The 26,782-nt window shown below is 38.0% G+C and overlaps 4 protein-coding genes across 9 annotated transcripts; 2 read left to right on the forward strand and 2 right to left on the reverse strand.

Moving 5' to 3' along the window:
- The first annotated feature begins 4,491 nt into the window (after nt 1-4,491).
- LOC102630478 (uncharacterized) lies at nt 4,492-15,161 on the forward strand. 6 transcript variants are annotated; one of them, XR_008056620.1, is made up of 9 exons: nt 4,492-4,749; nt 5,232-5,343; nt 5,660-5,821; nt 8,309-8,355; nt 10,227-10,353; nt 11,429-11,480; nt 13,274-13,340; nt 13,412-14,210; nt 14,335-15,161. XR_008056620.1 is itself a non-coding variant. In XM_006465003.4 (8 exons), exons 1-7 carry the CDS (start codon nt 4,558-4,560, stop codon nt 13,464-13,466), a joined length of 762 nt encoding a protein of 253 aa, XP_006465066.1. In that variant the 5' UTR covers nt 4,492-4,557; the 3' UTR covers nt 13,467-13,468; nt 14,335-15,161. The 6 variants fall into 6 exon arrangements, 2 of the variants coding, with proteins under 2 accessions (XP_006465066.1, XP_052300750.1); XR_008056621.1 differs by having other exon boundaries at nt 13,412-13,468; XR_003065185.2 differs by lacking the exon at nt 11,429-11,480.
- Nucleotides 14,096-16,581, reverse strand: LOC102630978 (protein PIN-LIKES 1-like). Its single transcript, XM_025100125.2, has 10 exons — nt 16,274-16,581; nt 16,095-16,174; nt 15,575-15,699; nt 15,376-15,497; nt 15,113-15,259; nt 14,899-15,017; nt 14,729-14,797; nt 14,607-14,659; nt 14,320-14,508; nt 14,096-14,220 (listed from the first exon to the last, which is right to left on the reverse strand). The coding sequence occupies exons 1-10, from the start codon at nt 16,406-16,408 to the stop codon at nt 14,096-14,098; spliced, it is 1,164 nt and encodes a 387-aa protein (XP_024955893.2). The 5' UTR covers nt 16,409-16,581.
- Nucleotides 16,582-18,669: 2,088 nt separating this feature from the next.
- Nucleotides 18,670-22,072, reverse strand: LOC127898930 (uncharacterized). Its single transcript, XM_052431466.1, has 2 exons — nt 19,977-22,072; nt 18,670-19,875 (listed from the first exon to the last, which is right to left on the reverse strand). Exons 1-2 carry the CDS (start codon nt 20,391-20,393, stop codon nt 19,687-19,689), a joined length of 606 nt encoding a protein of 201 aa, XP_052287426.1. The 5' UTR covers nt 20,394-22,072; the 3' UTR covers nt 18,670-19,686.
- A 43-nt stretch (nt 22,073-22,115) lies between these two features.
- Nucleotides 22,116-23,287, forward strand: LOC127898879 (uncharacterized). Its single transcript, XM_052431377.1, has 3 exons — nt 22,116-22,449; nt 22,684-22,817; nt 23,222-23,287. The coding sequence occupies exons 1-3, from the start codon at nt 22,116-22,118 to the stop codon at nt 23,285-23,287; spliced, it is 534 nt and encodes a 177-aa protein (XP_052287337.1).
- The last annotated feature ends 3,495 nt before the right edge of the window (nt 23,288-26,782 follow it).

Genomic DNA, 26,782 nt, shown 5'->3' on the forward strand with positions numbered 1-26,782 from the left:
TAGAATCAAGTTTTTCATGCTCAACACGTTTTCTAAACCTTATTAATCTAGTCGGTGTTGATCTTACATATTTCATAGCATTGCGAATGCTAGAAACAAAATTATTCATCTCTTTCAACCCCTCAGTCACAATCAAATTTATAATATGTGCACAAATTTTGTGTAATGTTCCCATATTTTTGATACTTTTCCACCTTTTCCATTGCCCGCATGTGTATTAATAGCACTATCAGTTGTACTTTGAGTTGTTGAAGGTGTAGATGAAATACTAACTAGGCAACCCAAGAGGGGGGTGAATTGGGATTTTAAAAATTATCTTAGGCAAACCACACAACAATTTAATCTAATGCCTTAATAAATTCGAAAACAATAAATTCAATAAAAGCACAATAATAAATGAGTAGGGGAAGAGAAAGCAAACTCAAGGATTTTTACGTGGTTCGGCAATCCCCGCCTACGTCCACGCCTCCAAGCACACCGGGCTTGAGGATTCCACTAAGCAAGCCTCCAAGGCTTCAAACGCTTACAATTGACTTCCAAGGTGTCAATGGACCTTTACAACAAGAGATTATCCCCAATCTCTTAACCCAAGTGTATCCCAACACTTACAATCTTTTAACTTGATTTTACAAAAAAGATTACAAATGAATCTCTCTCACACAATGTGTTTGATCACAAGTGAAAGCTCAATGTGTGAATGAATAAGATGAATACAAAGATTTAAAGCTCAATGAAAGTTGTATTCTCAATATTTTGCTCAATGATGATTGTTGGAATTCTTCTTGTTTGAATTGGATTGAGCTTATTTATAGTTGGAGCTGAAAAACTAGCCGTTATAGATTATCTGCATGAAAACGGTTCGCCGTTAACCATTAACGGTTAACCGTTTAGGCTGGTCAAAGTTACCGTTGGGCCAATTTTCAAATAAGCGGTTAGCCGTTTAGGCTTACCCATTCGCCGTTAATTTCCAGAGACCTGCGAAACAAATTTGGTTTAACCGTTCTTACTAAACGGTTCAAGGTTAGCAATCTGGAAATAATCGGTTAACCGTTTTCAGTAAACGGTTCACCGTTAGTTTCCAGAATCATCATTTTAACAATACTTTGCAGAACATGCTTTCTGAAAATTATCGGTTAGCCGTTTTCAGTAAACGGTTCACCGTTAGTTTCCAGAATCATCATTTTAACAATACTTTGCAGAACATGCTTTCTGGAAATTATCGGTTAGCCGTTTTTAAATAAACGGCTAGCCATTTGCTACAGTGATTGCTACAGTAACCTGCACAGTGCACTATTTTCCAAAATTACAGTTTGACCCCAAAACTTTATAAAACTGTACTATAGCCCAAAACGTTATGAAACTTTACAAATAGGTCAAATTTCAGAATTTCTAAGTAATGCTTTGTTAATCCCAAAACTTTCTGAAATTATGTTATAGCCCAAAATGCTATGACACTTTTCAAATAAGTCCTTTACCAAAATTTCAAGCAATACTTGTTTGTTTCAAAGTTTTCAAAATGCTTTCAATTAAACCATAAACTTTGAAAAACAACCAATTTCATAAAATCATTTTTCCATTAAGAATGAAACATTTATAATGTGAAACTAATGATTTATTTAAAAAGAATAAAAACAATCAATTTCATAAAATCATTTTTCCATTAAATACAAAACATTTATAATGTGAAACTAATGATTTATTTAAAAAGAATAAAAACAATCAATTTCATAAAATCATTTTTCCATTAAATACAAAACATTTATAATGTGAAAATAATGATTTATTTAAAAGAATATTAAATAATTTGAGCTTAAAAGATTAATCATTCTTAACTTTGTTTGTTATCATCAAAATCAATATTATGGAAACATATATGTTAACAGTAGAGATATTAACTCCCCCAAGATTACTAGATGAATTTGCTTCCATCTACAAGGAAAAAATTCCAGGACATGAAAATTGTCATTATCTTATTAATAATTAACAAATAATCAGGAAAATAACAAACAATGGTCACAGCAAGTTTAAAGCTCCCTTATCTAATACCTTTAGCCATGTTTGGATGCCACGACAAATAGATATGATTAGAATAATTTTATGAAAAAAAATCCATCTAAGACGGAATGCATATGTGAATTTGAGAGCATGACTTGTTAATACTGAAAATATTGCTGCAAAACAATATCCGGTAGATGTTTTTCAAAAAGCCTTTTTCCAAAGATAGTAATAATAATAATTATTATATTCATGTTAATCCGATTGAGCTTGACACCATCATAACAACAAAAAATTGACCAACTTTTATCAATAAAAAAAATTATAAAGCACCAAATCAAATATGCTAGACCTTTTAACAATAAAAAATTGATCAACTTGTTTCAAAACAATAATAAATTAGTAAATTAGAAAGAAGAAAGAACTTGTGCATGTGACGATGTGTAATTAAGCAACTTTTCAAGAAAGCTTGTGAGTTGTGATGTTGTTGTGTTCTATGCGTGAGCAGATGAGCAACTGTTTTTAAACAAGAATTTGAGTTTAGGGTTCTATAATTGAGAAAGTTCCTGAGATTCGTTATATATATATATATTTTTAATTTTTTATATAAAAAATCAAATTTTATATAATAATTTTAATTGTTACATATACGGGTTGATGAGTTGGGTTAGGTTAAAAATTTTCAATTCGACCCAGCCTGCACATAGTGAGGGTTAGGAATTTAACAACCCAACCCAACCCACAAAAAATCGTACGTGTTGGGTCGGTTTCACGGGTTGGGCGGGTTGGTGCCCACCCCTAGCCAAAAAGTTGTATTGCACAATGCTATCTTCCAAAGCAATGCATGAATTTTTGTAGTGGGTTTTTGAATCAAAATGTTGAATTAAGTTATCATGAACATCAGAATGAAGATTTTTTCAGTGATGTGATTCTTGAAGGTCGTCCAATCTTAGGGGGAACATCAATTACTTTAAGTAATGAAGTGTTAGAAAATGCATATCATTATGTGTTATTCAATACAACTTTAGTGGAGCCATATTTAGAGTAAGTACTTAAAAAACATTCATTATTTACTTTTTGTTAAAAACTATAATTTTACTCAATTTTTTCTTTATTTTTTAATTGTCAATTAGGATGCATATGTAGGAGTTAAAGCAGTCAAGCAAGATTTTAAGAAAAAAAAATTGCTTTGGAAAAGACATGCTGATAATTTTGATAGCTAAATGGTTAAAAGAAAAGGTAAATTTGACTTTTGTTTGTACATTTGGAAGCTTTGTTATAAGATTCTAATTAGTTAATTTTTTTATGCAGAGATTGTCTTCTCCATTGATGCAAATAATGATATGGATGAATTAAATGGCTTTCATTTGGTCCTATAAATTAGGCCATGAGCTATAAGAGATATATTATTAATCAGTAACAATTCCACACAAGAGATGTTGAAATGTCAACACAAAATAGTGGAGTTTCAATAGAAGCAACAACTATATGTAGGGCAAGTGTGAAAGACTCTGCACGAGTTGATGTTGTTTCTTTTTATGGAGTTATAAGAAAGATAATTTTGCTTGATTACCATAAGTTTCAGATTCCAACATTCAAGTGTGATTGGGCAAATAAAGGGCACGGTGTGAGGATTGAAGATGGTTTTATAGTTGTTAATCTACACCAAGGTCAAAATCAATATGACAGAGAGCCTTTTATTCTTGTATCACAGGCAAAATAAGTATTTTATTTGAAAGAAAATGATACATCAAATTGGTATGTCTTACTTAAAACACCACCAAGGGGATATTTTGATTCGGAGGTGTACAAGGAGAATGTCGATACAACTTTTGGGTTGAAGGATATATCAACACAAGATATAAATAATGATAATGAAAATGAAGAAGTTACTAATGTTAGAGGGAGTGGTGATGAAATATTGATGTAACATGTTTATCTTTTATTATTTATGGTGCATCATCATAAATTCTCATGAATTTAAGGGTAAAATAGCTATTTTACTTAAATTGTGTTCAATATTATAACAGTGTTAATGTTTGGGTACAAATTACTAACTTTAGGTTGAAAATTAAACAAATTTAAATTTAGATAAATTTTTTTATAATATGATAAATTTAGAGGGGATAATTGATTTTTTTTTTAAATTTAATTTTATTATTTATGGTATAAAGTTAAAAGTACTCTTGAATTTAAGGGTAAAACAATCATTTTATTTATATTTTGTTAAATCTTCTAACTGTATTAAAATTTGGATGGATGATTGATCAAAATTACTTACTTAAGATAACAAATTCAATAGATTTAATTTTTTTTTATAGTATTTTGGATAACATGAGATAATTTCCTCCTCCCATTTAACTCAAGCGTGTAATCGTGTAGGGATCTCTTTGATAGAATGAGAAAATGTATTTCTTTATCTGAGAAGATATAAACATATAGGGAGCCAGATGCTATTACACATTTTTGTAATTTGCTGTTTTAGCTGTCATCACTTTCCTTCTCCAGTACTCATTCATATTTGCCTTTCCTCCATATTCCTTGCAACAAAACACAAGAAAAATGAAGATTGAAGGATTTGAACCGATATTTGGCGAACCGAAAGCCGAGTGGGCCGACTCGCGTTCGGATTCGCTAGGCCGGTTCTTATTCCATGTCTCTGCTCCAGATTCTTCTCATCTCTTAATCCAGGTCACTGATTTCCGCTCCAACACTTGGGAGGCTAAACGCTCCGTTTTGCAGCTCGACGACATGGTAATTTTTTTTTTCTGTTTTTTATATATTGGGTCTGTTTTTTATTTTGTAGTGAGCGAAATTCATATGAATTGGTTTATTGAAGTAAAAAAAAATGTAAAAACAAGAATGAAAGATTCTAGTAGTGTGACTGGGTCTGCACTTATTATCTTCAAAAACCACAATTTTTTTTTGTCCCAACAAAGTGCTTAAGTGCTTTTGGAAAATGTAATCTAAGGTGATTCTGCAGAGCGGGGCTTTACTAAAATGTGCTTTTCATGCTCTTTGAGTAAGATGATATTGTAAATTTTCTATGTCTTTGCAAGAAATTTTATGCTGGGGTGTTGAGCTGCCAATTTTTGTGCTTGGTTTCTATATCGGTTAGGTTTAAAAAGGTTTAACTGATGAGCTAATCAGTGAATGTCGGGTAGTAAACAGTGTTATGGATCATTGAAAGTAGTTTTTTTTTTTCATTTTTCCTGATGTTTTTGATCAATATCCAGAGGGATGAGATTGGAATAGGAGGTTCGTGGTCGGAGTTCATTGACTATGTCGTTGCTTCCATTAAATCTGAAGATGTAAAGCTCATTCTGGAGGGACACTCGAACGCAGATGGTATTCTTAGTGAATCATTTTTTTTTTCAGTATTTAGTGCAAGGTACTTTACTTTGGGTAGTAATTTGGGCGGGGTGTTCTTGTAGCAGATTCATTGTCTATTTATAGCTTAGTCAGTTCTCATCATGGGAGTTCCTTTTAATTTTATTACTAATGTATGATGAGAATGGCTACTTTTTATTTTGCTTAAATACATATTAAGTGCGTTTGTGGATATATAGTAGGTGTATAAAAGGTGGATGCAAGGAAAAATGAACCTTGAAAATGTGGTGAAGAAATCTATTAAACATTGTGCTTATTGTTTACTGTGTTCCAGGAGCCGCCTATGCAAAGATAGTCGCTCAGAAATCAAAAGGAATGCCTCGAATATCCATTTCTCTCACAAGACTTACGGGTTCTGCTGCTACTGAGGCTATGGCAAAACTATCTCTGGAGCTCTTTACAGCTTTTAGAAGCATGCAAACTCTAATAGTACAAGGTATTATTTTCATTTCCTATGTGAATAATTCTTCTTTCTATGTCTGGCTTTTATTTTTGAATCCATAATGGTTTTCTCTGTTGACATCCTTTTAGTAGTTTTTTTTGTAGTTCTTATAGGCTGTAAAACTTTTGGTGATTTTTTAATGCCCCTGACAAATATCAGCAATTCTTAGAAGTGGTATCTTGATTAACAGTAAATACCCATTGCTGATGCTGCTGAATCAGGATCCTGATTGGGTTATCTCAATCCTGTCCATTACAATTATTTCTATTCCTTGATGGCTATTTTCAAGAATGCATGCTCTTGCGCCTGTTGGCTCAAGAATTTCTCTTGTGCCTGTTAGCTCAAGAATTTGGAAGTGACTCTATGCGTTGTGATAATAGATTTATATTTTAATGCTTGTTAAAAAGAGTGATAGAGCGTTAAATTATAAAAAGACTGTCAATAATAATTGTGTTATCAATTTACCTCATCTAAAGGAATTTGGTTTCATTCGTGGGGAGTAGAAGGAAAATATGCATTTAAGTTTAATTTTATTTATTAATGAGTTTGGGCATATGCATGCTGCTAGAAAATGTCCATTTTGTTATTGCAAATACTTGTGTGGCAACCAAGGGTAATTTCTGGTGAATGAATTTGAGATAGCTGTGATTAGCATTGTTTAGTCCTCCCTATAGATGGAAGCCTTTATGAGTAGCTCATTCAACCAAATGGAGATTCTTTTGAAGGAAATAGCCTCTCTGCAAGTGAAAATCCTACAATCACAAAGTTGTTCAGCAGAGGCACCATTACGGATTTTGTTTTAACTATGTCATAGTTGTTACTGTGATCATTTTTGCAGTAATTTTCTTTTTCTCTTTTTTTTTTCCTTGTTTGTTTAACAAGACGTGGTGATAACAATGTTGCAAATATGAATCTTCGAAGAAACCTGTTGATCTTAGATTAGTAAGGACCCAGACACTATCATGAATGTGAGCATGTTGAAAATATATGTGAGGAAGACCTTCCCTGTGTACACTTGGAAAACGTTTTTGAAGACTTCCAAATTTTTCAGTGCATGAGATTAAGAAAAGAAATTCTATTCATAAATTGGTTTTATTTTAACCTTGATATCTTTATTTTCCTTCTGGTCTTGAAGTACGAAAAATAGTTGAGTATCTTCTTTAAATTTTGTGAAGAGACAGAATCTTATAACTTTTTTGTAGTGTGCAATATAGGTTCCATGTGCTATTACTGTATGAATTCTTTTTGTTGAGGCTTATTTCATCCTCATTTTTCATCCAATTTACTGTGTTCAAAATGACATTTATGGAATGCATAATTCTAGACAGCCATCTCATGGTTGTCTTTCCGTCGTCGTAAACATGCTATCGTGGTTAAAGATACGATATTAGCAAGTGTTTTAGCTACTTTTTGGGGGGATAATCCCTTGTCATCTTGGGCTCATACTAAATACACCTATGACATCTGGGGGTGGGCAAATAGCTCGATCTGACTTGAAAAAATTTGGATTCGGATCAGGTTTGACCTAGTCCAATCAGATAATTTGAAGAAATAAAAGCATATGCAAACACAAATTTTCAATCCGATCCGAACTATAATTGGATCGGATTGGATCAAATTACAAGTTTGGACTGAATTTGGATTACTTTTTTTTTCCCCAACCTGATAAGTTCAAAATCCGGTCAGGCTGATCAGAATCTGAATTTGCCCACCCTTAGTGACCTTAATTCTTAAGGAATTTTGTTTTGCAATTATGTAACTCTTATGGTGTGTTTATTTCTTGGATTAGGAAATGGGAATATTTCCCATTTATAATTATTACTATTTATAATAATTATTATAGTAACGATTATTATAATAATAGTAATTAATATTATAATATTAATTATGATTATTATTACTATTATTACTGCTAATATTGTTATTACTATTGTCTTTATAATTATTAAATAATAAATAGAATAATTATAATAATACTATTACTATTTATAATTATTATTATAGTAATGATTATTATAATAATAATTGTCATTATTCCTATTATAATTATAACAGTAATGGAAATATTTATAATACAGTAATAGTAGTAGTAATAATAATAATTATTTTTATTATAATAATGGTAATAATATTTACTCTTGATTTTGCTTGTGAACAAATACATTATTGTATTACTCTATTCCGATTACAAGATAAAGTAAACACATCAATGGAAATATAGGTCATTCTGATTCTTATTCCTGCAACTCAAGTAACCACCTTAATATGATTCCACCATTCCTCATTCTTATTCTAACTTATTTCGATTCTTACCCATTCTGACTCCAAGAAGTAAACACACCATTGTTGTCCCCCCCCCCCCCCCCCCCCCTCTTTTCCTCTACACGTAAATATGTGTAGCCAGGACGAGCATAATATCCTTCTGTCAAAATTACCTTGTGATGAAATTAACTGTTGCTTCTTTCTTGATTTTGCTTTCAGAGCAAGAACGTTGTCTTCAGCTGGAAAAAGAGGCAGCAGCTGAGAAGGTATGCCTTTCCTGTTGTTTACAGTATATTTAAGAGGAAAGTTCTATTTTTATGGTTTATAATCCACTTGAAAATATTTGAGAGTGTATTTTATGAGAAGAAGGCACCTCTTTGCTTTCTTTCTTATTCTTCCAATGGGTCTTTTGTCTACAGATTGTTGCATTGATCTTTTGTATTTTTAGCTGCTTCTACATCACTGGCACATTTGCAATTAGCTGCCTGTACAGGGAAAAAAGAGACATTTTGTGAGTTCTTATTGGTAGCTGAATTAACTACTAAATCTATGGCCCCATTGAGATTTCTATACTTGACCAAGTCCAAGGAAAAAAAATAAAATTAAAGATTAGCCACGCAGGGATGGCAGGTCCTATTGACCTAAGAAACTTATTAAAAAGAAAAAATAGTCTGTTTCTAACGCTATAGTTTTGGACTATAAGATGTAAGAGACAATGATATTGCATATAATATGCCGACGGAACCTTGTTTAAGGGCATTGAAATGAGTGAAATCTCAATTCTCTGGCTTCCATTATTATTTTTACTATTTTTATTTCAGTTTGGAGCTCTTTGAAACTTTTGGGTAACTCTGAACAAAACATTTTTAGAAATAGACAAGATTGGGAGTGGCAGGCCTCTACCGGGACATAGTAGAGACCTAAGAAATATAAACAAATAACATATTCAATTTGAAACACCATTTATTGACCAGAAAATTTTACAAAGAATGAGTATGTGTATTATAAACATAAGAAACCTTGGTAGAAGATTTAGAAATTTGTAAAAAATTTCAACTCGGGATCTCTTCTACCTAAGAGCCAAGTTTAAATGAAAGCTGGAGCAGGTGCTGAAGATAATTAAAACTCTTCTCATAGCCATTTATAATTCCTGATTGAAACCCTTTTCTTCTGTCTGAAAAAGAGTAAGAAATGCAGGGTATTTTAATAGTAATATGATTTGATGTAGTTTTTTTTTTTTAATATAGATAACTTTTTATGTATATCTGGTCTCTATACACTTTTGTAATACTTCTATTTTATAAAATTGTTCAAGTTTCTCATCCAAGACTATATAATCTTTTATTGTTTCTTTGGTTAAGTTGCTGTGTCTGAGTTTGATTTGTCATTAACCTTTCTTTTTTCCTGAGTGTGATCATTCCATTTTAATTGACGTAGAAATACATTTGATTGGAGCATTAGTCATCAAGTTATCATGGATGATACACAGTATGACATCGTGATGAACAGGCGGGATTGCATTACCTGATTTGAGAGTTTTTATTTTTAAGGGTCCTATCTTGGGAGTCAGACTTACCATTCTAGCAAATGATCCTTCTTAAATGTGTTTTCTTGCCATAAGTAGTCCTCTGTGTTCAAAGCAGCTTTTTGCAATAAATAGTTTGCAATGAAAAAGGTCTTTTGTGGCCTTCAAAGTCAGACTTGGTTATTCAATTACTCGATATTTAGTCAAAGTTGACTTTTCGTGTGATCTCTTAGTATTTTGTGGAATCAATAAGATTTAACTTCAAGATTTTTGGTATTTGTCAGATCAATGAGAGTTTAGTTTATTACTTAATTAGTCCAAATCTATGAAATTCTGGTTTCCGTTCATCAATATAGTTGCAAAGTTGATCTTTATGCAGACTTTAGTTGCATTTGCTATTTTTATTGTGTTTTGGCACATCAGATTTATATGTAAACCAGTGGAGTTCAAACTTTATTACATTTACCACTTAAGATAATGAAGATAGAGTAAAGATATAATGGAATCTTGGTTTACATTTGTTTTAATTGCTGTATCAGCTTTTTCTGGCAAAATAATCATCTGTACCTTACTCTGAGATTTTTTTTTTTTTTTTTTGGGCACTGTTCTCAGGAAAGGAATGAAAATATTCAGAACCAACCGCTGTATTCAAAGAGGCAGAAGTTGCAAAAAATGAATTTCTCAGATAAAACTGATATTTCTGCTTCTATATTGAGTAATGGCTCACAAGATTCTCCAGGTGTGTGCGGCCTTCATTTCTGTATGAAGTGGAAGCTAGCTTGGTTTAATAGTAGTTGCCTTGGCATTTTTAGAATAGAAGTAAGCTGAGTATGGTTACTTAAGTCAATCAGAAAATATACTTTATTTATGTGTGTAAACAAGTATACTTAAAACTGGAAACTGACTGCTGGATGTGGTTTCATCATAACGGGATTTGGATCAAGCTGCAACTTGGAATTTTTTTTTTTTGGCATGCAAAAAGTAAATTCTGGCAATTAATAAAATAAATAGCTATGAGAATTCTTATTTTTATGCAATAGGTAATATACGGCAGCAAATAATTTTCTTTTTTGTCACTGGTTAGACAGTTTACGGTGATGGATAGGAACTGTGTAAAATGGAGGATTGGAGAAGAGCTTAGGCTTAGCTGTCTGTAGCAGTTAGTTATTAGGCGGTTTGTGGTTGTTAAATGAATAGTGAGAACATAATAAAACTTCTTTTTTTGTCACTGGTTAGACAGTTTACGGTGATGGATAGGAACTGTGTAAAATGGAGGATTGGAGAAGAGCTTAGGCTTAGCTGTCTGTAGCAGTTAGTTATTAGGCGGTTTGTGGTTGTTAAATGAATAGTGAGAACATAATAAAACTTCTTTTTTGTCACCGTTAGACAGTTTATGGCTATTAGGCAGTTTATGGTTGTCAAATGAAGTAGTAAGTTTCTTTTGCTCTATAAAATAGGGCCTATGCTTATTCTGATTCATATCATGAATTCTATCTGAGTTTCCATCATTTCTTCTTCTCTTCACTTTTTAGATTTAGATTAATGATAGTTGTACAAAAATACATCGTCTTTAGTGATCTTGTCTCAATTTCTCCGGTTTTGGTACATATATCATTACTCTTAAATTGTCCCTTTCTAAAATTTCCCATTTCTTTTGTGTTGTATTGTTCTATGCCAATTTGGCTTCCTCAATGGTTGGATTGCTAGGGTACTTTACTGTGTAGCTGATTGGCCCCTAGGAAGCCAATGGTTATTGCAAGTCTTCGTTGGCTGCTGCTTGCCTGGTTCAGGTTTTTTTTTTTTTTTTTTTTCAGGTGTGGTACTTTTGGGAAAATGATATATCAAGTCACAAGGATGAGGACAGTGGTGATTGTTTGTTTCATGGCCTGTAGTCTGATTACAATGAATGGCTATTAGTATTTAATGGCGTGGAGGTTGGGTTTGAAGTATTTTGGTGGTTTGATATAGTTGGGCAACACTTTTGAATGAATGATAGAATTTTATAAAGAAATTGGGGAAATTTTGTGGGAAGGCACAAAAAAGTGGGAAGCTTGGGAACAGACCATATAGAGAAGGAAGTATTCAATTAATTCATGATATGAATTACTATAGACGTTGAATCCCTATTTAACAAGTAAAATAAAAGTACTCTTGTAAGATTTTTTTTTAATAATGAAAGCCAAAATAGCCTAAAAAATGAGCCATATATTATCAGAATCATAACTGTCTATAAAATGTATTATAATAATAAACAAAAATATTTAAATAGAAGTAATATTACAATAAGTATTAATTATAAAAAGTTAATCATGACCCAACTAGGGGAGAAAATCTCAAAAAGGACCAAGTATTATGTCTACGTCTGACATTTATACATGGAGGTTGTCCTAAATCACATCATGCCTATATTGTTCTTGGCTAGGCTATTGCATGACATAATAGTGAAGGATAGTGTTAGATGATGAGCTTTCTGTCACTTCATTTGTATCTCATAGGTAGCTGCCATTCATACCATTTATCGTTATCTATAAGACATCATGGTAACTAGATTTATATGGCTCGTTTAGTCTGGGTGCTGTAGAAGTCTGAACTTTTTTGCCTGTTGCTTTCAAATGTTTTCATATTCCACATTCTTTTCTTTTCCCTTATTTAGACGTACAGAATTGTATTAACTTTTGAGAATCTAAGGTAGACTAAAGTTTATACACTGAAGTAATGCATTCTTTTGTGCATTTCCTAGCGGAACAGAGTACATAATATATCTGGCAATAGAATCAGTGTTGGATGGCAGGTTTTTGACACTAACCCACTTGAATCTTGATTCTGCTCCCGGTAGTATTCTACCAAGTATATTGCCCACAGACCTGAACTGCCATTACTAAATTTACATTCCATAAGTAGCAGCCAATTTTTGTTTATGGAATCTATATGCTTCTCCATGGGAGCTATTTATAAACTCTTTTATCTGTGTATATTTTTGCAGTTTTCATAGTTTTCTTTCTTTCATAGAACCTTTAGGCTATGTTTGGAAGGCCGGAATGGACCGAATTAGCTTTTAGGATTAGATTACACTATATTGGATTATATAAAACTTTCTTATGTTTGGTATAATGTCTGACCAATTTAGATAATTTTAATTTAATGAAGCCAAATTAACTATTTGAATAGTATATTATTTTTTAAATTATATTACTAGTAGTTGAATTTAATATTTAATATTTAATATTCAATATTATTGTTGTAAGAAATAAATTGAATAATTTTTTATGTTTAATATGACATACTAGTTAAAAGAAATTATTGAATTAAAATTTTGATATTTAATCTTAAATGAAATACAAGTTAAAAGTAATTTATTGAATAAAATTTTGATATAGAATAAAATATATATCCCTATCTAAACATGACTTGGATTGGATTAATTTTTTTATCTTTCAAATTGGTTTGATCCCACCTTTTATCCAACATCCGAACATAGTGTATTACATAACTAATAGTTTAGTTGCTTAAGATTTCCCATCTTTAGTTTCTCTATATTTCCAGTTTGTATTTTTGTGTATACAACAAACATTGAGCTATTGCTAACTGTCATGTAGTTTCTAATGTCATTAGATGTCGATTTATTTATTTATTTTTTTGATTTGCTTGCTTTATGGCAGACAAACAAGCTGCTCAAAGTCCAGTCGCTTCCAAAGTTGCTAATCGGGTCATACCAGCACACCGCAGGTTTTAACCATTTCCAGCAAACTTGCCATATCATGTTGTCTTCTTTATGTTAATGATCATCTGTTTTGCAGGGCAAAAGTAAGGGGTGCATTACTGCAAGATACAGAAGATGACAAAGACAACTAGAGGTAGATCACTGGCAGTTTGGTTTACTGGAATTTGGAAGAATATTTATAGTTTAATCTTGTGTTTCATTCATTTTACAAGAAGAAGCAATAGATAAGGAATAGGGGTCTTGCAAATATTAGGTTTTCCTTCTTATATTTGTCGTGTTTCTTGTAAAAGAACATGTAGTGTAGCTATTTTCTCGTTGAAAATTATGACTTACTGATTCTGTAGATACATTAGGCCTCTGGTCCTTGATAGTTTTGATTCTTGAAGAGCATTGGATACATAAGCCCGTGAGTGAAGTAGATGCAAATAACTTTGTATTTTATGGCCTTAATGTTTCTGCAAGGCCTTTATTATTTCAGTAATTGTTAAGAATATTAATTATCTAACATATCGAGCAGAATATAACTTCTAATAAAAATTGGGTTGATTAGGCTGTCATGGAAGCGATTATTGGTTGCATAATCTTATATTTATTAGCCTTTTAAGTGATGCAACTGTGTGGAGAAACATTACCTTCTACATAATGGGTTAAATGCTACAAAACATATTTGTTTTGAAATTAAAAAGTAAAATGTTGGAGGATTTTATCTTTACACATAAGTGGTTCCGATGCCTAATTGTTTACTTAGATAAAAATTCAATTACGCTACTAACCACATGAAAAAGGTTGTCCAAAGAGTGAGTGAAACTGATGCCAGCGCATATGCCCAGAACAATACAATAGAGCATTCACTCTCTCCAGCACCAAATAATTGTGTAAGTGTGCCTACAGATATAGGGAGATTGGGAATGAGTTTCAAAAACAGAAACATTGCAGAGAATTTTTATGATCTTGATTTTCCTCTCAAGAGATTTTGGTTGATACCTATGTTCATTGCAGGTGGGAGGGCATACTGCAGTAGAAGAACAAATTGATATAACGGATCTGAGTGGATGAATCCAGCATTTACTGCAGCTTTAACAATGACAATTCCTAGCAGGGGCATGAAGAGATGACGAATTGCTATGATTCCAGCTATAAGGGACAGCGGAACTGCTGATGACCCTTTTAAGCCTGAAGTACAACATCCAGTGTATTCCACAAAGTCAGAGATTAAACAAAACCAAAAAACAGATTGAACTATTACTGCAGTCAGACTTGTATTCAATCACCTCTAAGTAGATTTCCCCCCACTATTAGCGTCACAGTTGGGATTGTTGCATCCCTGCAAGTAATGTGAGAAAGCTAGCTCCATGATAATAATAATCTCAGGGATGAAAGTGACAAAATTTACCCCAGTAAAGAAGCAGAATCTTCGACAACGTGAAGAGGAGCAGCATCACCAATCATTAAATTGTGAATTCTGGGCACCATACCGATTGTTAATCCAACAATCTGTGCATGAAGAACATCGGTAATGTTACTTGTTATATCCTTAGAAGTAGGCATAGATTTATGAGATACAGAGCAGCTAGAAAGTATATACATACCGCTGCTGTGGTTGATGGTGCAAAAAGTGCTTTCAGATTGAGTTTTCTTGGAATTGTCTTTAAACATCTTATAGTCTTTTGTAAAACAGATATCTGCATGCCATAAGCTTGTAAGATAAAGAGATGATGAGAACATAAATTCATTTTCTCACAGCACCCAATTCTTGATAAACTAAGATCAGAACAACCTTATCAATTCCATCTGTCTTTTCGCAAAGAAGAGGAGCTTCTTGATTACTGTATGTCTTGCTGCTTATGAACTCTTCATTGTTGATCTTACTTGAGGAAACCCGAACAATGTTGTAGATATAAGTCCAGAAATAAACCACTCCTGTCTGAAGCATCAGAAAGCGAAATTTTTGCTTGACGTGATTATTTTATGCTGTTTAAGCATGAAATAGCAGAGAAAATAGCATGCTCGAATGTAAAGCTAGTTGAAAAGTTCCCGTACCGCCATAGAGAGGGAAACATAAGTCATTCCATACTTGTGGCAGATTTCTGGATCTCCAAATGGACTGTTTTTCTCTCTGCAGATTGCTGGTATGATTATTAGAGGCAGATTTCCCAAGTTTCCTGTTCAAAAAAGCCACAAGCATTATGATCATGAGTTCCCAAATTCTGCTTGTACATAACTAAAGAGGCCATAATACCTGCTGCACAGCAACCCAGTACAAGTCCTTTTAGATGCCGGGGAGCTCTTGTGACTTTTATCAGTATCCATGCTAGTACTGACCCAATTATAAATGTACAAAGGATATTAATTGGCATGAACCACCTGCATACACAATATAAAATAGGTACAAAAAAATTAATTATTAAAACGATTATGAAAATCATTGAAGAAATAGGTGAAACTCCTTGTTGTTTGTCGAAATAAATAAATTCTCTCTTCTTTCAGTAGAAACCATTGCGGTTGAAAAACAAAAAAAATTATGTAAACTTTCTCTTTTTTTTTATGTGTCTTATTATTTTACCCCTGTATGTGGTAAAGGCCACCAGGGATCATTAAAATTTTCTATGGCTGAAATATTAAAAGACGCAAAAAATTGAATGTTAACAAAATTTTTTAAACGGCATAAAATTTTGTTAGGTTTCAAAACATGAGGGGAGAAATAATTATTAATTTCAACACGTGGGTTACGAATGTGAACATATTGAAAGATAACTCACATCAAAACAATGCTTTCCAAGGTAATTGTTTTGGCCAGGTTGCTGCCAACTATTGCTGGACTGAACACAAAAAACACCACCTAAATCATTGAGAAAAGGTTGAATTAACGTTAGCAGTCCACTAAAATACTACAAAGTTAATGGCCAAGATAAGTGCAAACAATTAAGAGCTAGCTTACACTATTCAATTGCTTCCTCGCATTCTCTCCCATTACACCAACTCTGTCCAAAGCAAGAAAAGAGCCGAGTGTTGTCAACAGTAGCGTTTTCAAAACTGGCATTGAAGCAACGAAAAACAAATCCGAAATCTGCATTGTGTGTCAAAGCTTCCAATATTAAAAATATGGACATGAAAGAAATAAATGTTCATGAGAAGCCAGCCAGCCACATGCATATATATATTGTGCATATACATATAGACTGGCCTCAGAGGAAAATTATTTTTGTCTGTTTATTGACTTTGAATTCTGAAAGTACAAAAGGCACTGCCGCTCTCCTTCTTGTTACCTTCCTGGTCTAGAACCTGTTCCTTTATGTTTCTTGTCATCTACTGCGCTTTTTTTCTTTTAAATTTCAAAATTTGTTAGTGCATATGTTCCTCAGGAACAGTCCCTGGCTTAGATTAGGCTTGGCAAAATCCGGGTCCGGTCCGGGTTTTGGTGTTGCCCGGGACCGGACCGGATGAGAGAAATGCAAACCCGGACCCGGGTTAAAACCCGGTTTTTCCGGGTGAGGTCCGGGCTTGAGCCCGGCACCTTCCGGGTCCGGGTTTTGATCCGGGCTTTTTAAACCCGCATGTGATAAATTTAATTTTTTTTCAATTTTTTTCTTCAATTTTTTTTTAATTTCTCTAACAATACAAATTTTAAAAAAGAAAATAATCAAATAAACTCATTCAATTTCAAATTTTAAAAAAGAAAATAGTCAAATACAAATATATAACACATTAACAATACAAATTTTGCACAAATGATAAATAAAAATTATTTCAATCTACTTTTTAATACCTAAATTTATCCAATTTCTAACTTAAACTCATTCAATCTATATATAAAATAAATAAATTAAATTCAACAACACAATAATAACACAATAAATTTAAATAACATCCAATATATCATAAATTCATAATTATATATTTATATATAATATATTTATTTTTTTAAAATTTATTAAAAAACCGGGTCCGGTCCGGGTTCCCGATTTTTTGTGTTAAACCCGGACCCGGGACCGAAAATGTCCGGGTTTGAGAATTTCAAACCCGAATTTAATTTTTATATGCATGCGGTCCGGGTTTTGCCCGGACCGAATTAGCCGAGTCCGGGCCGGGTCCGGTCCGAACGGGCTTTTTTGACACCCCTAGCTTAGATCAAGTTAGAATTAAATATCACCCCTTCGAACAATGGAGCTTACTAACTTACAGATTCTGTAAGTTACAGCTCACTCACAAACTTAGTTGTAGGTCCCATACGGATCCGCAGTCAAGCACTATTCACAAAATCTGTAAGGTAGCCCTCTCCTTGAAAAATTATAAAGAAAACATAGCTTTTGTAGCTTTAACTTTTGCTTTTTGTGATGTGACGAGTCACTCTTAATTATGGACGTCTGTACTTTACTCACCCCTTTGCATCATGTAGAGTCGCTTTATACCACCTCACCACCTCACAACAGTTTAGAACGGGGAGTCTGCACCAAATGATCATCCTATGAATTAAGAGATTTGAAAATATAACTAGCATGAAATCACGCAGCCAAACACCTAACTATTGTAAGTTCGTTGTTGATCACACAAAATACCTCCTATTATTATCATAATAGTTATAGTATTAATTAGAAACTACATTCGTTATTAGTTAACGTCAAGATTATCAATCTATTTATTCAATGATTAAAAACCAAAACGTGAAAAATGCTATGGAAAGGTTTCCTATAACTCGTTTTGTCACAGTGAAAATAGTGTTTTTTTTATCAATTATAATTAATTACTTCAATTCCGTTATCCTTGTTGCTTGACTTGCTTCAGTTTTTTTTTTTTTTTCTAACTTAGGGAATTTATTTTGAACGTCAAGCTTTGTGTAACATTTTCCAGGTTTTCTAGTTTCATAAACCTTAATTTTGATTTGTAAACTTTTCGATCTATTAAGCCCCACGTTTTGCATTTAATTTCCTCCAAAATCTTATTTATACATTTATAATAGGGACTCAGTTATCTTGCAACAGTTGCAACGTACCACCAATTTTTATCTTTTCTTGATTTCAATCATTTACCATTGGATTTAGTGGAAAGGTAGTTTCAATGGTAGAGATTTGTCCATTTGAATAATAACATTACACTCCCTGATATTTATTAAAAACATAAACAAGTTATAGAGTTAAAATTTTTTGTAGCACATAAGTCCAGATTGTTTCCAATTTATATTGTTTAATTAGTAGTGAGTATTAAAAAATAAATTATATTTTAAAAGGTCACTAACTGAAGCACATAAATTTATAAATAAAATGTACATAATAAAAAAAATAAGGGATTAAATAAAATTTAACGACACATAAAACAAAAATTGGTGGCACCTTGCAACTGTTGCAAGATAGTTGGACCCTTAGATTCTAACTTGATATAACTTAAACAATGCTTTTTCAAGTCAGAATCAATACGTAAGAAAGAAAATAATAAGAAGAAGATTGTAACACAATTGTTTGGGAAAGGAAATCTTAGTTTATTGATTACCTTTCACGCACTGCACTTCATAGCTCAAGATTCGGTTCTAGTGGTAAAGAATAACTTTTCTAAGCTTAGGTCCTAGTTTCGAGTCTTGGTAGTGTGCAAATGTTAATAAAAAAATTATTTGTGTTTGATTATCAAATTTATAACATGTACTGATAGTACCTAAATTTCAGTTATACATAGTCTTTTTAAATCTCAAGAGTGTATTGTTGGTGGTAAAATTTGAAGGGGTGACACTCGTACAATAGAATGTTTCGACTAAAATACTCTTGACAAACCTAAAATGGGATTTAAAAAATTGAAGACATTATGAGAAAATTGAGGTGAGATGGTGTGAGCTAACCTAATATTCGAAGAACTCAAAGGATGCTTTACTTAATGCAAAATATTGCACATGGGAACTATAGCAACAGTGACTAGATCTCCACAAATATCTGGGCACTTTAACATAGGAAGATCCCCCATTGCACCAGCTCAACTCCATTTAGAGAACTGTTTGGGAGAGATACTGTTTGGGATAAATATGTCGACGAGACCAGGAATGACGAGCAGATATCTGATGGCAGAGCTCTGCGAACCGGTGTGTTCCATAAAAGCCTGGCACGCGGAGGAACAGGAGCAGAAATATCCTGCTCGTCCACGATGTTGTCATCCGCGAGGCCAATTCCCTATAAAAGGTAGACGGCCATTCCGGCTAGAGGTCGATGGGCGAGGAGACCCGGTCGACGGCAGTTGGCAAGACATGCTCTCCAGCCCGAGAATCTAGGCACGACATCCACGCTTTCTCCTGAGCCGTGGCGTAACACGCAAGATCTCACAGAACCACGACATCCACGCTTTCTCCTGAGCCGTGGCGTAACACGCAAGATCTCACAGAACCACGACAGCCACGCTTTCCCCTGAACCGTGGCGTAACACGCAAGATCTCACAGAACCACGACAGCCACGCTTTCCCCTGAACCGTGGCGTAACACGCAAGATCCCCCGTTTGCCCATACCGCAGCAGTCAGAGCCCCAGACCGTCTCGAAAAAAGCGGAAAACTGGGATTCAGAGGGAGCCTATAAAAAGGTAGCCAACGAAGGTAAAAGGGTTAGCATTTTCAAGATAAAAGAGGAAACCACAAAAAAGCCATAAGACCTGTGGCAAACGTTCCCCGAACCTTCATATCTGACTTGAGCGTCGGAGGGTTTGCGCCGGGAGAACAACCGGCGTACTCTGACTTGTCTGTGTGTGCAGGGACATCTGGAGAAGAAGCATTACTAGGAGACCTCCTGGTCGTGGTAAAGTTGATCGAGCAAGGATCCTGGTCGTAGAACGAGGAGAACCGGAATCTCGCATCAACATTTTGGCGCCGTCTGTGGGGATTAGAGCAAAAAGCTTCTGCTGATAGCAAGAAGAGGGGTGGAGTAAGCGAAAAGCAATGGAGACAGGAGGAAGTAGTGCACAAGGGGGTGATATGAGGCTTAACGATTCCGTGACGCTGAGGGAGATAGTCAGTGAGGCACGGGAAAAAGTCATGTTCGACCGGATGGAACGGATGGAAAAGCAGATGGAGACCCTGACAACCATTCTGCATGAGCTACGGAGCGAGCGAAGGGTAACCCAAGAGGGAAGGGTGAGAGGCGGTGGAGTGGCACCAGGTCCCGATAGTGCGGGGAGAGGTCAAACCACAGGGAGATTTGGTGGTGAGAGGGGTAACGCACCTCTACGGGGAGAATTTCACAGAGAAAGAGAGCGGTCCCCGGCAAGACAGACTTGTGACGCGGACGACGGGGTGGTGAATGCAGAGGAAACCGAGTTGAGGCAACACTTGCAAGATGTAGAGCAGGAGCGGGATCAAGTTGCAGCACGTGACCCCGGTCGTGCAGGGCAGCTGGAGGAGGAAGTGCGCAGACTAGCGCAGATAATTGACGATATGCAAGGGAAGAACCGAGCCCCTGGTTGGAGGATAATGCTGGACGGAGAATCACCGCTCTCAGCAGAGATCATGAGGGCAGTTATTCCGAGAGATTTCCGCCTCCCCGACCTCAGGTACGCGGGAAGAACTGACCCGCTGATGCACATAGAGCGCTTCAACGACATGACTGGGGTACAAGGATTATCTCAATCCCAAAGGTGCAGGGTGTTCCCGCTATCCCTGGAGGGACGTGCACGAGAATGGTACAGGAAACTTCCTCGGGGCAGCGTTAAAACCTTCGAGCAGATGTGCCAGGAATTCGCGGAGCAGTTCAGTGGGGCGATGTCACCGGAAGATGACATGATGGAGCTGAAAAGCATGAAACAGGGGGAGCAAGAAACCCTTCGGGAATTCATCAAGAGGTTTCATCGGGCTGTCCTCGACTTGAGAGCCTTCAACCACCCTCAGGCGTTAAGGGGATTGAAAGAAGGGGTGAAGATAGGAAGGCTGTGGTACAATTTGAGAAGCCCAGCTATTCAAACGTATGCGGCCGCATACGAACAGGCTAAAAGAGACATCGAGATTGAAGAGGAGAAGGCTGCACGGATCAAGACAGACCAGTTAGAAGGGTTGGGGAGGAGAGAGATGAAAGCATTACCAGGGAACGGGCCGATCAGGAGGAGGGACCACCAGGCCTCCGGTAGTGGGGGAGGAGGCAGGGTCACTGCTTACCAGCCTCATCAAAGGCCACCACAGTATCAGCGCAGCAGGGCGCAACCTCCTCGTTCCCCAGCTAGGGAGCCTTGGAGAAGGCATGAGTTGGCATCTGGTGATCTTCATCAGCACCCCCCCGGTAGCAGAGCGAGCAGACCAGAAGTACTTCCACCGCCCCCAACTCAGAGCGGGGCAAACAGAGAAAGAGCAGTGCACCTGATCGACCAGAACCCGGACTATGGGCGGTACACTTCCTTGAAGATGTCCCTGGATGAGGTGTACGAGGCCATAAAGGATCGAGGGCTGCTGCACCTCCCTACACCAATAACAAAGCTACCCAACAGGAGGGATAGAGGACATTATTGTAAGTTCCATGGCACCCATGGCCATACCACAGCAGAGTGTAGAGATCTCAAGACCCAAGTCGAAGATCTGGTGAGAAATCGGTACCTGGACGAGTTTATGGATGGGACTTTCCCGATGGTGGCCACAACAGATGAAGGGGAGCAGAGTGATAGAATCTTGAGGCACGAGCAGCCCGCGGTAAGGGTGATAGCGGGGGGCCCAACGTTGGCCGGAGATTCAAACAGATCGAGAAAAAATTATGCTAGGTACGCCATGACCAGTAAAGAGGTACTCCTCAACACCCCAGCAGCCAAACGGGCAAGGGTCAGGCAAGTGCCAATCATGTGGACGGATGAGGATGAGGAAGGGATCCTATACCCCTACGAGGATGCCTTAGTTATCAAGGCTACGGTCGCTAGCAAGAAGTTTGACCGGATACTGGTTGATACAGGGAGCTCAGTTGATGTGTTATTTAAGTCAACCCTGGAAGAGATGGGAATAGCCGACCGGAAGTTGGAACACACCAACACCTCCTTGAAGGGGTTCGGAGGAGGGAAGCTGGTTCCTCTGGGCGTGGTCGAACTACCTATCACAATTGGGAGCCCCCCGACAGAAAGAACAATGATACTGGACTTTGTCGTAGTGGAGGAGGAAGGTCCTTACCAGATGATCCTAGGTCGGCCGTTTTTAAGGATGAGCAAAGCGGTGTTGTCCAACCATTATCTGGCTCTGAAGTACCGGGTGAATGGGGTAGTAGGAGTGGTACGAGGAGACCAGAGGATCGCAAGAAGCTGCTACTCCTCGGCAGCAAGGGAGGCAATGCAGATAACATCCCTCGATACCCGAGTGGAAAACAAGACTGGCAGGCAAGAACCTGTAGAGGATCTGGAAACGGTAAGCATGGGACCAGAGAACCCGGGAAAGACGATCAGAATCGGGTCGAGACTGAAGGGAGAGCAAAAGCAGGAGTTGGTGAAATGCTTACGGACTCATGCTGATGTGTTTGCCTGGACACATGAAGACATGCCAGGGATTGACCCTGAGGTAGCGTGTCATAAGCTGGCAATAAAGAAAGGTGCTCGGGCAGTAAGGCAGAAGAGAAGGTGCTTCAACCAGGAGAGGTATGAGGCTGTAAATGACGAGGTGGAGAAGCTCCTGAGAGCAGGGTTCATTCGGGAAGTCAGTTACCCAGAGTGGATATCAAATGTGGTGTTGGTAAAGAAGGCAAACGGCAAGTGGAGGATGTGTGTGGATTTCACAGACCTCAACAAGGCGTGCCCAAAAGACAGCTTCCCTTTACCAAGGATCGATCAGCTAGTAGATTCAACAGCTGGACATGGTCTGCTTAGCTTCATGGACGCATTCTCGGGATACAACCAGATCCCCATGTACGAGCAGGATGAGGAGAGCACGGCTTTCATCACTAACCAAGGTTTGTTCTGTTACAGGGTGATGCCATTCGGTCTCAAGAATGTTGGGGCCACCTATCAAAGGCTGGTGAACAAAATCTTTAAGCCGTTGATCGGGAAAACCATGGAGGTGTACGTGGATGACATGATCACCAAGTCCAAGATCCCGAAGGAACACGTCAGATACCTTGAGGAGACATTCGAGCTTTTGAGGAAGTATAAGATGAAGCTCAATCCGGAGAAGTGTGCTTTTGGGGTCGAGTCAGGGAAATTCCTGGGATTCATGGTGAGCCATAGGGGAATTGAAGCAAATCCCGAGAAAATCCAGGCGATTGTGCAAATGACGTCTCCTCGTAACCTGAAGGAGACACAGGGCCTCACGGGGAGGTTGGCGGCGTTGAGCAGATTCATATCCAAAGCTACAGACAAGTGTCAGCCATTCTTTCAAGTGATAAGGAGGGGAAAGAAAACAGAATGGACCCCAGAATGCGAGGAAGCCTTCCGGAACTTGAAACAATACTTGCAGCAAGCTCCGCTGCTGTCCACACCGAGGAACGGGGACAAGTTGTATCTGTATTTGGCGGTATCGGATCGGGCCGCCAGTTCTATTCTGGTGAGAGAGGAAGAAGGAGTTCAGTATCCGATATACTACACCAGTAAGGCCCTGCTCGACGCGGAGACCAGATACCCACCGTTGGAGAAATGGGCACTTGCCCTTGTGGTTGCTGCTCGGAAGTTGAGGCCATATTTCCAAGCATTCCCGGTCTCGGTAATAACAAACCAGCCATTGCGTCAAACTCTGCACAAGCCAGATGCCTCTGGTCGACTCGTCAAGTGGGCTGTGGAGCTGAGCGAGTTCGACATAGACTATAAACCCCGCGCAGCGATAAAGGCCCAGGCAATGGCCGATTTCGTAGCTGAATTCACAGAGCCCGAAACATGCTTAGGTCAACAAGATGCAGTTATAGGCAATGACGAAACTCAAGTATGGCAGATGTCTGTAGATGGGTCATCAGGGGAGCGGGGTTCAGGAGCAGGGATCGTCCTGGAAGGCCCAGAGGGAGAGGAGATCTCTTATGCTGTAAAGTTGGAATTTGCAGCCACAAATAACCAGGCAGAGTACGAAGCCTTGATAGCAGGCCTGGAATTGGCTAGGGCCGTGAAAGCAGACAGAGTTAAGATCAGAACTGATTCCCAGCTGGTTGCGAATCATGTCAGTGAAAGATTCCAACCAAGAGAGGAGAAGATGGAACAGTACCTGAAGATAGTCAGGCAGATGATGGGGAAGTTCGAAGCAGTGGAGGTGGTACAAATCCCCAGGGAGCAGAATAGTCGAGCAGACATTTTGGCTAGGATGGCAGCAGTAGCCGACCCAAAAATGCCAAAGTCGGTCCCTCTAGAAATGAAGTCCACCCCAAGCATCGAGCAGAATTTGGGGGTGTTGCGGATAGAACAAAAATGCTCGTGGAGGGACCCGATAGTTTCATACCTTAGAGACGGGGTATTACCACCACATAAGCTGCGAGCTCGGAAGATTAGAGCTCAGGCCTCGAGATACACGATGATCGATGGGGTACTGTATCGGCGAGGATACACGTTACCGTTCCTTCGGTGTTTGGATGACGACGACGCGGATTACGTGCTGAGAGAAGTACATGAAGGAATTTGTGGAAATCATTCTGGCGGGAGGTCCCTGGCCCACAAGGTCCTAAGGCAGGGATATTTCTGGCCGATAATGCACCAGGATGCGCAAAAGAAAACCAGGGGTTGTGCAAGCTGCCAGAGTTTTGCAAGTTTCTCCAACCAACCACCAGAGAAGCTCACCTCTATGGCCTCCCCTTGGCCATTTGCTCAATGGGGAATTGATCTGATCGGCCCATTGCCAAAAGGACGAGGAGCAGCAACACATGCAATAGTTGCTATAGATTACTTCACGAAGTGGATAGAGGTGGAAGCCCTTAGCAGGATCACGGAGAAGAAAACAACAGACTTCGTGTGGAGAAACCTGGTCTGTCGATACGGGATCCCTTATGCCTTGGTAACGGATAATGGCAGGCAGTTCAATAATCACAGCTTCAGGGATTTCTGCCAGAACCTCGGGATAGAGCTGAAGTATTGCTCGCCTGCTCACCCCCAATCGAATGGACAAGTAGAAGCCGCCAACAAGACGATCAAGAGGCTTCTAAAAACCAGGCTTGGTGCAAAAAAGGGTGCGTGGGTTGACGAGCTGTCAGGTGTGCTATGGGCATACAGAACAACCCACAAAACCGCAACGGGGGAGACACCGTTCGCTTTGGCTTTCGGACACGAAGCGGTCGTGCCGGCCGAGATAGGAACGACCACACACCGGACATATCATTTCAATGAGCAGGAGAACGACGAGCAGATATGTTTGAATCTTGATCTGCTGACGGAAAAGAGGGAGCAAGCAGCCGAGCGATCGGTCACTTACCAACAGAGGGTTGCTCGGTACTATAACCAGAAGGTGAACATACGGCAATTTAGGGTCGGAGACTGGGTACTGAGAAGAGTGAATCAGAGCACCAAAGATTCCACTCAAGGAGTGCTGGGACCGAATTGGGAAGGGCCATATAGAGTCAAGCAGATAGCGGGACCCGGAGCTTACAGGCTGGTTCGCGCGGACGGCCACGAGGTGAAACGCCCATGGAACGCAGCACACCTCCGAAAATACTTCCAGTAAGATTTGCTCACATTTGAGAGCTATTTCTGCTCAGGCTCATTATCGCTTATCTTTTACGCTTTATGTCCCAAACAATTTTATGTAAGTCGAATCCTGCCATTAATGAAGCAATTTTACGCTTGAAACCAAGAAATTATCCAAGGCATGCAAAGGCTCGCCAAGTCTCAAAGCCTGTCTTATGGCGAGACAGAAGCCAAGCATGCCAGGATCTGCTCGGCCACGAGAAGGCAGCAGAATCCCAACCTTTGAAGAATCCAAGGCATGCAAAGGCTCGCCAAGTCTCAAAGCCTGTCTTATGGTGAGACAGAAGCCAAGCATGCCAGGATCTGCTCGGCCACGAGAAGGCAGCAGAATCCCAACCTTTGAAGAATCCAAGGCATGCAAAGGCTCGCCAAGTCTCAAAGCCTGTCTTATGGCGAGACAGAAGCCAAGCATGCCAGGATCTGCTCGGCCACGAGAAGGCAGCAGAATCCCAACCTTTGAAGAATCCAAGGCATGCAAAGGCTCGCCAAGTCTCAAAGCCTGTCTTATGGCGAGACAGAAGCCAAGCATGCCAGGATCTGCTCGGCCACGAGAAGGCAGCAGAATCCCAACCTTTGAAGAATCCAAGGCATGCAAAGGCTCGCCAAGTCTCAAAGCCTGTCTTATGGCGAGACAGAAGCCAAGCATGCCAGGATCTGCTCGGCCACGAGAAGGCAGCAGAATCCCAACCTTTGAAGAATCCAAGGCATGCAAAGGCTCGCCAAGTCTCAAAGCCTGTCTTATGGCGAGACAGAAGCCAAGCATGCCAGGATCTGCTCGACCACGAGAAGGCGAGCAGACTCCAAAACGTTTGAAGAAATTATCCAAGGCATGCAAAGGCTCGTCAAGTCTCAAAGCCTGTCTTATGGCGAGACAGA

Source organism: Citrus sinensis, chromosome 7 (genome assembly GCF_022201045.2).
Source record: "Citrus sinensis cultivar Valencia sweet orange chromosome 7, DVS_A1.0, whole genome shotgun sequence".
Taxonomy (NCBI): domain Eukaryota; kingdom Viridiplantae; phylum Streptophyta; class Magnoliopsida; order Sapindales; family Rutaceae; genus Citrus; species Citrus sinensis.

What these genes read in the sequence shown, in the direction of transcription:
- LOC127898930 (XM_052431466.1), bottom strand. Translation starts at nt 20,393, where the DNA reads ATGCAGAATGGTTGTCAGGGTCTCCATCTGCTTTTCCATCCGTTCCAT. An exon ending in CGCTCAAGTCAGATATGAAG is followed by an intron (nt 19,876 to 19,976) that starts GTTCGGGGAACG and finishes ACCTTTTTATAG; the next exon opens with GCTCCCTCTGAATCCCAGTT.
- LOC102630478 (XM_006465003.4), top strand. Translation starts at nt 4,558, where the DNA reads ATGAAGATTGAAGGATTTGAACCGATATTTGGCGAACCGAAAGCCGAG. An exon ending in GGGACACTCGAACGCAGATG is followed by an intron (nt 5,344 to 5,659) that starts GTATTCTTAGTG and finishes ACTGTGTTCCAG; the next exon opens with GAGCCGCCTATGCAAAGATA. An exon ending in TGGCTCACAAGATTCTCCAG is followed by an intron (nt 10,354 to 13,273) that starts GTGTGTGCGGCC and finishes GCTTTATGGCAG; the next exon opens with ACAAACAAGCTGCTCAAAGT.
- LOC127898879 (XM_052431377.1), top strand. Translation starts at nt 22,116, where the DNA reads ATGTGGACGGATGAGGATGAGGAAGGGATCCTATACCCCTACGAGGAT. An exon ending in TCCTTACCAGATGATCCTAG is followed by an intron (nt 22,450 to 22,683) that starts GTCGGCCGTTTT and finishes GCATGGGACCAG; the next exon opens with AGAACCCGGGAAAGACGATC. An exon ending in TGCCAGGGATTGACCCTGAG is followed by an intron (nt 22,818 to 23,221) that starts GTAGCGTGTCAT and finishes GTTCTGTTACAG; the next exon opens with GGTGATGCCATTCGGTCTCA.
- LOC102630978 (XM_025100125.2), bottom strand. Translation starts at nt 16,408, where the DNA reads ATGCAGATTTCGGATTTGTTTTTCGTTGCTTCAATGCCAGTTTTGAAA. An exon ending in AGACAGATGGAATTGATAAG is followed by an intron (nt 15,018 to 15,112) that starts GTTGTTCTGATC and finishes TATGGCATGCAG; the next exon opens with ATATCTGTTTTACAAAAGAC. An exon ending in CCCACCTGCAATGAACATAG is followed by an intron (nt 14,221 to 14,319) that starts GTATCAACCAAA and finishes CTATATCTGTAG; the next exon opens with GCACACTTACACAATTATTT.